This window comes from Lichenostomus cassidix, chromosome 5 (genome assembly GCF_008360975.1).
Source record: "Lichenostomus cassidix isolate B80296 chromosome 5, HeHo_3.0, whole genome shotgun sequence".
NCBI lineage: Eukaryota > Metazoa > Chordata > Aves > Passeriformes > Meliphagidae > Lichenostomus > Lichenostomus cassidix.
The window spans coordinates 62,271,081-62,278,893 of record NC_139486.1 but is presented as its reverse complement, the minus strand read 5'-3'; the positions used below and the strand labels follow the sequence as shown (position 1 = coordinate 62,278,893).

The following is a 7,813-nucleotide window of genomic DNA, read 5'->3' as shown; positions in this document are numbered from 1 at the left end:
TCCCCCTCTCCAACTTCGTTTCCCCTCATTTCCTCTAGCAGCAAATTTTTGTAGTGACCAGGGGCTATGACTGGTTTTACTTGAGGTTTATCTTGGCATAGCACAATCAGAGGTTTATAGGGATAGCAGGAACAAGCTGTTATTCATTATAAAATATTCCTGACACTGACATGACAAGAGGAAACACTGGTTTGGGATGATAGCAGCAGCCTGGAGAAGTGACAATGGGGTGGCACAGAGGAGAACAGCCATGAAGGGGTTGGAGCCGGGGCCAAGGCTTGGCACTGCAGCCCCCCATGGCCACCATAAAGTATAAAAACATCAAATAAGTGTAAAAGTTGGCAGGGAGCAGTGGGCTCGTGTCACCCACGCAGCCCCGGTGTGACGATGAGCAGAGTCTAGAGCAGCAAAGAGCTTCAGCTGTGTGCTGCAATGCTTTACGTTGCCACTTAAGTGCCTGGCCGTGTCCCTGGGCTGTGGCGAGCTCTGGTGCCATTTCCACTGACTTCAAATAAGTAAAATCTGTATTAAACATTAATAAACATCCATGACCATTCCACATGTGGAATATCTAAAAGAACCTGTCCCGAGAGCGCTGGGCTCTCCCTTGCAGCCGTGGGCTCTACTGGGAGAAGATGCCCTTGAAGCGGATCTTGTCCTCGGCATCCTTCTCCCGCAGCCGTGCTTCCAGGCTCCGCAGCTCCTTGGAGACCACGGGGCGCAGCGAGGGGTCGAGGGCCAGCACTTTGGCAAAGTCAGCCTGCGCCTCAGCCACGTTCCACACGGCTGCGTGGGCCTTGCCCCGCTTGAAGTAGGCCTTGACATTGTCTGTGGGGAGAGAGCTGGGCGTCAGCAGAGCACAGGGGTCACCCAGTGCCTGCTGCAGCCGCCTGGGATGGCCTGTGGCTCCTTACCCTCGTACTTGTTGAGGATGGAGGAGCAGTGGTCCAACACCTCGTAGTACTCCTCGCACTGCAGCTTGCACTGGCAGTAGTTTAGGAGCAGGGGTGTGATCTTCTGGTCAAGCTCGATCCAGTCCGGAGAGCCTGGCTGCTCCTGTGGCAGACAGAGCAGGGAGAGTGAGGGGCAGCCCTCAAGCCCTGCATCCCAGAGGGATGCCTGTGTGCATCCAGGGAGACGGGAGACCCACCTTCATCTGCAGGTTCTTGAGACAGGCAATGGCATCATAGTATTTGGCAGCTGCCTCAGGCACCTTGCCCTGCCGGTACAGCTCGTTGCCTTCCTTGTGGATCTGGGGCACAGCCTGGAGCTTCTCCTCATCTGTCATGGCCCATGGGTCCTGCTGGTAGGAGCCAGGTGGCTCCACCTGCCAGCACCCCATCATGGAATCAGAGAACAGGATCATGGAATCGTTTAGGTCTGAGAGGACCTCTAGGATCATTGAGTCTTGCATTGCCAAGGCCACCACTAAACCATGTCCTATGTTCCACATTGGTGTGGTTTTTGGACACTTCCATCCCCAAGCTCCCCATGCTGGCACCTCACCTTGAGCACCTCGATGTCGAAAATGAGGGGCTGGGGGTTCTTCTGGAGCTCGTCGAGGTCGGGGTACCCCAGAGAGTAGTGCTCGTGCATCTGGGCGATGCTGCAGCAGTGCCGCTGCCCCTCCAGCGGGTCCTTCCCTGCCGCGATGTTCCGCAAGCTCTTGGACACCAGCGGGTAGAGCACCACGTGCTGCAGGAGGGAAGGGAGCCGGGATTTGGGGAGGGAGGGAGGGGGGGAGGGAGAAGAGCGGGATGCTCCGGCCTTGCACCCCGCGGCTGGAGCGCACCGGAGCGCCCGCAAGCCACGCCCACGGCGGGAAAGGCACCGCCCACCCATGCAGACCACGCCCCAAGAACAAGCCACGCCCCGCAGCCCCCAGTCCCGCCCACCTTGGCGTCGCAGCGGAAGCGAGCGCGCTCGCCGGGTCGCATGGTTCGCAGCGCCGCTTCCCACACCGGCAGCTTGAACTTTTTCCCAGCGATCAGCTCCATGGGTTTTCCCCGCGCCCTGCTGTCGTCCACCGGCGTTTCCTCATCGCCGCACCGCAGCGTCCGGTAGTGGAAGGTGGCCTGAAGGGGCAGGAGGAGCCCGCGGCGTCACCATGGCGACGCAGACAGGAGGGGGGGTGCGCGCATGCGCGCCTGCCCCGTCGCGTTCCGCTTTCCACATTCCCCCACCCCGCCCGTCCCTCCGCGGCCCTGACCTTGGTACCGTCGCGGAAGTCCGGCAGCGGCCCGGTGCCCTCCCGCAGCACCTCCTTGTCCACGCCGTCCGCCCGCAGCTGCTCGATCTGCTGCGCCATCGTGCCCGCTCCGCCCGCGCCGCCCGCCCCGGCTCGGCCGCCTCCGCCGCCGCTCGGCTCTTTCCGGATAGTCGCGGCTGCGCGGGGCGCCCCCTGTCGGCCCGGCGGTGGCGCTGCGGGGCGGGGGCTGCGGGGCGGGGGGTGTGGCCACGGGCGGTGACACAGCCCGTTCCCACTTTCCCGGCTCCCCCCAGGCATCCTCGGGCGCCGTTCCGGGAGACACGGAGGGCATTCCGGAATGAATAGTTCCTGTCACACTCTGCCACCTGCACGGAAAGGCCGCGGTGTAGGATGGGAGGTTGATATTGTCGCCGGGACGCACTGTGAGGGTCCCCGTCCGCCGCGGGGACAGCGTAGCTGAGTCGTCCCCTCCCGCCAGTCCCGGCCGGGGCTGTATAAGGGCAGGAAGGAGAGGCAGCCACGGCAGGGCCATGTCACACCGTTGGGGGGACACCCGAGGGTTCACGAGGGTTCAGCCCAGCCCACAGGCCATCCCGGGGTGACACTAGGACACCGGCAGATGCAGGTCCCCGGTTCCTCAGAGACTGGTGGCTTGTAGAGGTGATTGCACTGCTACAGGAGTGACCCAGTAGGGAACACGCTGTTCTTCGGCACTGTCTCTGCTCAGCACTGCCGGGAGGTGGTTCAGCCCCGTCCTCACCCTCACAAACGACCGAGACCTCGAGAGAGCTCTTGCTCCCTACTCCTGCACCCGTTATTTTTGCTGGTGCTTGCTGACAGCTTACCCAAGTGGGTAGCCTAAGAATAAAGTAGGTTCTGCGCCCCCACATTGTGGTTGCACCGCGGGGCAGGGGCAGCGCGGAGCCGCGGCGTTATCGCGGGCAGCGCAGGTGTCAGGAGCCGCGGTGGGTCGATGGCGAGGCCGGGAGGCGCCGGGGGGTAAACCGCCTCCTTCCTGCGCTGGCGGCGAGGCGAGCGCGGGGCCACAGCTGCGGCAGCAGCGCCATCCATGTGCCAGCGCCGCCGCGAGGGACCGGGGAGCTGCCACCTGCCATCGCCGCGCGGAGCCGGCGGCTGCTGCCACCCCCCGCGGGGGCTGCGGGCACCCCGAGAGGGGAGCACCCCGAGCATGGGGGCTTCGGGCGTTGCCTCCTGCCGGACCTGGGGGTGGTCCCGGGGAGGCTCTCGTTAGCATTTGGGGTGCGGTGTGTCGCCGTGAGGATGGCTCCTGCCAGGCTTCAGCAGCGGAGTTGGAGCCACGGGGGGGTACAGGAAGGGCCCCCGCGGCCCAGGTGTTTCGGGGGGGGCTGTGTGCCCCCGGGGACATCCGGGTGCCAGCCCCCTGTGGCGAGGCGTGTGACGCCAGAAGCAGAGCCGAGGCTCATATTTGGGCACGGAGCAGGTTATTGGTGCCGTGGCCCCGCAGCCGGGCGATCAGGCGCCTCATAAAGGCCGCCCTGGTGCTGCTGCCCGCATAGGCTGGGGCGCTGCCGAGACATCCCGTGGCTGCGCTGGGCTCGGGGCCGGTGGCATGGGGCCGATGGCGGCGCTGGGGCTGCTGCTGTGCGTGCGGCTGTGCGGGGGTGAGTGCCGGGCGGCCGGCAGCGGGGCCCGCGGCGGTGCCGGGCCCGGCTGAGCTCCGTCCGTGCCGCAGGCTCCGCGGAGCTGCGCCTGGTGGGCGGCGGCGGGCGCTGTGCCGGGCGAGTGGAGGTGAAGCACAGCGGTGAGTGGGGCTCCGTCTGCGTCTTCGACTTCGACTTCGACTGGGAAGCGCTTTGGGCCGTGGTGGTGTGCCGGCAGCTGGGCTGTGGCCGGGTGGCCAAAGCGTCCCCGTACGCCCCGTTTGGGCCAGGCAGCGGGCGGATCTGGCTCCAGCCCTACTTGTGCCGTGGCACCGAGGATGCGCTGGAGGAGTGTTCACACCTCGGATGGGGAGAGCACTACTGTGGCCACGAGCGGGATGTGGGGGTGACCTGCACAGGTGAGGGGACACTCTGGCCGTGCTGGGCTACCAGCACTGTGCTGGAACGTCCAGGACAGGGTTGACCTTTGTCGGTTTCCCGGTGCAGATGCCGTGGAGCTGAGGCTGGCGGGCGGCATTACCCCCTGCGCTGGGAGGGTGGAGGTGAAGCTGCGTGGACACTGGGGCTCGGTGGGAGACAACAACTGGGACATGGAGGACGCTGAGGTGGTGTGCCAGCAGCTGGGCTGTGGCTCGGCCGCCGGCGCCTACTCTGCCCTCGACCGCTTCGGCGCAGGGAACGGGACTGTCAGTCTCGTCCTGGTGGACTGCAGTGGGAATGAGGCCACGCTCTGGGACTGTGAGATCCGTGGCTGGGGACCATATGATGGCATCATGCATGACACGGATACTGCTGTCGTTTGCCAAGGTAGGAGCCAGGCTATGGGGAACTCTGTCACTTCAGGCACATCCCTCGACACTGAGGCTGTGTTGCTCCCGCAGGGTTTTCCCGGCTGGTCGGCGGCGATGGAGCGTGCGCTGGGCGTCTGGAGGTGCGGCAGCGGCTGGCCTGGGTCCGTGTGTGCGAGGATGAGGTGGACATGAAGGTGGCCCAGGTGGTGTGCCGGGAGCTGGGCTGCGGCACGGCGCTTGCCATGGGCGGCAGTGGCCGGTTTGGGGCGGGATGGGGACCGTTCTGGGAGGGGGGCTTCCAGTGCAATGGCAGCGAGCCCCTCCTGAGTGCCTGCGGCCAGCGAGCGCCCCAGAGCCAGGGCTGCAGCGGCCCCGCCAGCGTCATCTGCTCCCGTAAGTGCCGGGGACACCGGGGGGCTGCTGGGCTCCCTGCAGCGTCACCGCCCTCATTGGCCTTTCTGCCACAGCCTACACGGGCTTCCGGCTGGGCAACAGCAGCTCGGCATGCGCCGGGCGGGTGGAGGTGGCGGCTCAGGGCACGTGGGGCTCCGTGTGCGCCAGCGAGTGGGAGCTGCCCGACGCCCACGTCCTGTGCCGCCACCTGGGCTGCGGCCGCGCCTTGGCCGTGCCGCCGGGAGGCACCTTCGGCAGCGGCGAGGGGCCACTGCGGCCGGACGCTTTTGGCTGCAGCGGCAGCGAGCGGCACCCGGGCGAGTGCCCCGTGGCCGTGCTGGGCAAGGCCCCGTGCGCCCCTGGAAACGCCGCCGCCGTCAACTGCTCAGGTGTGTATGGCACCTGCGTGAGGAGCCCTGAGGGCTTTTGGGCCGCCCCAAGCACTGCGATCAGAGCATGCAGGGCTGTTTTGGGGTGATGGGAAGGGCTGAGTGACGTCATTTTACAGGCATGGTGGAGTCCCTGCGGCTGGTGGAGGGTGAGACTCGGTGTGACGGGTGGCTGGAGTTGGCCATAAGCTCCGGGGATTGGCGCCGTGTGCCAGGAGAGCTTTCGATCACGCGGAATTTCAGCAAAGTGTGCTGGGAGCTGGGCTGTGGAGGGGTAGACAAGAGCGATGCTGTCGCTGGTGAGACCACGCTGTCCACGCTGAACAGAACGGAGCTGGCCATCATGTTCACGGTGATCAAAACCATCCAGGGCATGACCACCATGCTGACCAATAGGACCAAAGACAGGAACGATTTCGATTTTGAAACCCAAAGGTGGGCTATGACCACTGCATCAGCCGGCATTCCTCATGGGGCAGCCATCTTCTGCTCAGGTGAGTGTCCCGAGAAGGGCTGGAGGTGCCGATGCCCCAAGCAGCCACCACAGCAGTGTCCTTCCTTGCCCGCAGGCAGCCGACGGGTGAGGCTGGCAGGGAGCTCTGGGCGCTGCGCCGGGCGGGTGGAGGTGTATTCCGGTGGCAGGTGGAGCAGCGTGTGCCAGGAAGGCTGGGACCTGCAGGACGCGGCCGTTGTGTGCCGGGAGCTGGGATGCGGCACGGCGCTGGAGGCCCCGAGCTCGGCGCGCTTCGCTCGTGGCCCGGGGCCGCTGTGGCCGTACATCCCCGAGTGCTCCGGGAGCGAGGAGTCTCTCTGGGAATGCGGGCGCTCGGAAGGGCACGAGTGCGAGCGCGGCGGCGGGGCAGGGGCCGTGTGCTCAGGTGGGTGCTGGGCGCCCCCAGCTCAGGGTGCGGCGGAGCCCCCCGGGGGCTTCTGGGCTGTGCCGTGACCCCCCCGCACCTCTTGCAGAGCAGCTCTCCGTGCGGCTGGCGGGTGGCAGCGGGCGCTGCCGCGGGTACCTGGAGGTGTCCCGCAACGGCACCTGGGGCCGCGTGTGCGCCAACGAAACCAGCGACAGCACGGCCGACACCGTCTGCCGCCAGCTGGGCTGTGGGCACAGGGGGTGGCTGTCGGCCGGCCCTGCCCAGCAGCCAGCCCCCGCCTGGTTGGCGTGGGTGGGCTGTGAGGAGGAGGCTCGCTCGCTCTGGGGGTGTCCCTCGGCACCCTGGCGCTTGCAGAGCTGCGGCCCTGGCGGGGACGCCTACGTGGCTTGTGAGGAGGAGGACACTGATGGCACGGCTGAGACAGCCACCACTCCGTATCCAGACAACGCCAGCAGCACAGGTATCTCTGCCGGTGTCGGCACCCCCTACGCCGGGCTGGCTGGGATCCCCCTCCCCTCACTGCTTGCCCGTGTCCCCACAGGCATCCCCATCAGAACCACCCGGGCCGTGGGGACTGTGTCCGTGCCAGCTGTGCTGTGTGTGGTGCTGGGGACGCTGCTGTGCCTGGCCCTGGGTGCCCTGGCCGCGCTGCTGTGCCGTGCCCGCGCCTGGCGCCGAGGTGGGTCCCGGCGGGTGGGTGCCAGGAGAGACCCGGGTTGCGGGTTCTGGGGCTCCCGCCCTGCAGAACAGCTCCGAAGGCGGGCAGGGGTGGTCCTGGTGCCCCCCAGGGTGCCCATGGCCCCAGGTAAGTGCTGCCTGTCATTGCAGGCGCTGGCAGAGCTGCAGATGCCATCTCTAACGCTGTCTACGAGGAGCTGGACTACACGGCAATGCCCGAGTACCAGGAGGTGCCCAGTGGCCCAGGTGGGTGCAGCCCGAGTGCCCCAGCTGTGCCCGGAGAGAGGGCTCTGCGCCACAGCCCCACGGCAGCTCCGGGTCCTGGTGGCCTGGCCCTGGCTCCTCGCCATGGGCTGGGGCTTTCCCTCGCTCCCGTGGCAGCTCCTCCCGTGCCGTGTGAGGTTGTGCCACCTGCGGTGCCACTTGAGGCCTCTGCTGAGTCCCTCTTTACCCCCTGCAGGCTCTGTGTCAGAGGGATCAGTGAAGAAGCTGCCGTATTACACTGAGGACAGCATGGAGGGAAGTGACACCGAGGCAGCCCCAGGTAGGAGCACAGGGCAGGGAGCCTGCGGGGGTCACAGGGGACAGAGGACACACCTGGGTTGGGGAGCTGAGGGAACAAATTCCCCCCTTGTTATTGTGCAGCAAAGTAACGTCTTTCCTAGAGGGATCCGAGGGCCACCAGAGCATGCCTGGTGGCAGTGCCGGAGGGGATGGCACAGCATGACCCCTGTCATGGTCACTGGGTCACTGCCATGGACCCCTGTGCCTGTCCCAGGTCCCCCTGCCCGGCCCGAGCATGGAACCCTGGATGGCTATGATGATGCCC

The 7,813-nt window shown here is 66.4% G+C and overlaps 3 protein-coding genes across 3 annotated transcripts in view; 2 read left to right on the top strand and 1 right to left on the bottom strand.

Annotated features, from left to right (window-relative positions):
- Positions 1-506: 506 nt before the first annotated feature.
- AIP (AHR interacting HSP90 co-chaperone) lies at positions 507-2,400 on the bottom strand. The gene is made up of 6 exons (XM_085063395.1): positions 2,210-2,400; positions 1,896-2,075; positions 1,507-1,695; positions 1,151-1,327; positions 915-1,056; positions 507-828 (listed from the first exon to the last, which is right to left on the bottom strand). Exons 1-6 carry the CDS (start codon positions 2,306-2,308, stop codon positions 623-625), a joined length of 993 nt encoding a protein of 330 aa, XP_084919521.1. The 5' UTR covers positions 2,309-2,400; the 3' UTR covers positions 507-622.
- A 146-nt stretch (positions 2,401-2,546) lies between these two features.
- The window catches only part of LOC146437014 (scavenger receptor cysteine-rich type 1 protein M130-like), a 33,777-nt gene continuing 28,510 nt past the window's right edge, over positions 2,547-7,813 (top strand). Inside the window, exons 1-3 of the mRNA XM_085063870.1 lie at positions 2,547-2,594; positions 2,902-3,058; positions 3,924-4,250. Of these exons, the coding sequence (XP_084919996.1) occupies positions 2,547-2,594; positions 2,902-3,058; positions 3,924-4,250 (532 nt within the window). The remainder of the gene's footprint in view (positions 2,595-2,901; positions 3,059-3,923; positions 4,251-7,813) is intronic.
- Positions 4,443-7,411, top strand: LOC146437017 (antigen WC1.1-like). Its single transcript, XM_085063782.1, has 8 exons — positions 4,443-4,659; positions 4,734-4,898; positions 5,042-5,425; positions 5,545-6,303; positions 6,392-6,766; positions 6,848-6,985; positions 7,135-7,230; positions 7,386-7,411. Exons 1-8 carry the CDS (start codon positions 4,443-4,445, stop codon positions 7,409-7,411), a joined length of 2,160 nt encoding a protein of 719 aa, XP_084919908.1.

What these genes read in the sequence shown, in the direction of transcription:
- AIP (XM_085063395.1), bottom strand. Translation starts at nt 2,308, where the DNA reads ATGGCGCAGCAGATCGAGCAGCTGCGGGCGGACGGCGTGGACAAGGAG. An exon ending in ACTTCCGCGACGGTACCAAG is followed by an intron (nt 2,076 to 2,209) that starts GTCAGGGCCGCG and finishes CTGCCCCTTCAG; the next exon opens with GCCACCTTCCACTACCGGAC. An exon ending in TCAAGAACCTGCAGATGAAG is followed by an intron (nt 1,057 to 1,150) that starts GTGGGTCTCCCG and finishes TGTCTGCCACAG; the next exon opens with GAGCAGCCAGGCTCTCCGGA.
- LOC146437017 (XM_085063782.1), top strand. Translation starts at nt 4,443, where the DNA reads ATGGAGGACGCTGAGGTGGTGTGCCAGCAGCTGGGCTGTGGCTCGGCC. An exon ending in GCTTGCCATGGGCGGCAGTG is followed by an intron (nt 4,899 to 5,041) that starts GCCGGTTTGGGG and finishes TGCTCCCGTAAG; the next exon opens with TGCCGGGGACACCGGGGGGC. An exon ending in TGCCCGCGCCTGGCGCCGAG is followed by an intron (nt 6,986 to 7,134) that starts GTGGGTCCCGGC and finishes CTGTCATTGCAG; the next exon opens with GCGCTGGCAGAGCTGCAGAT.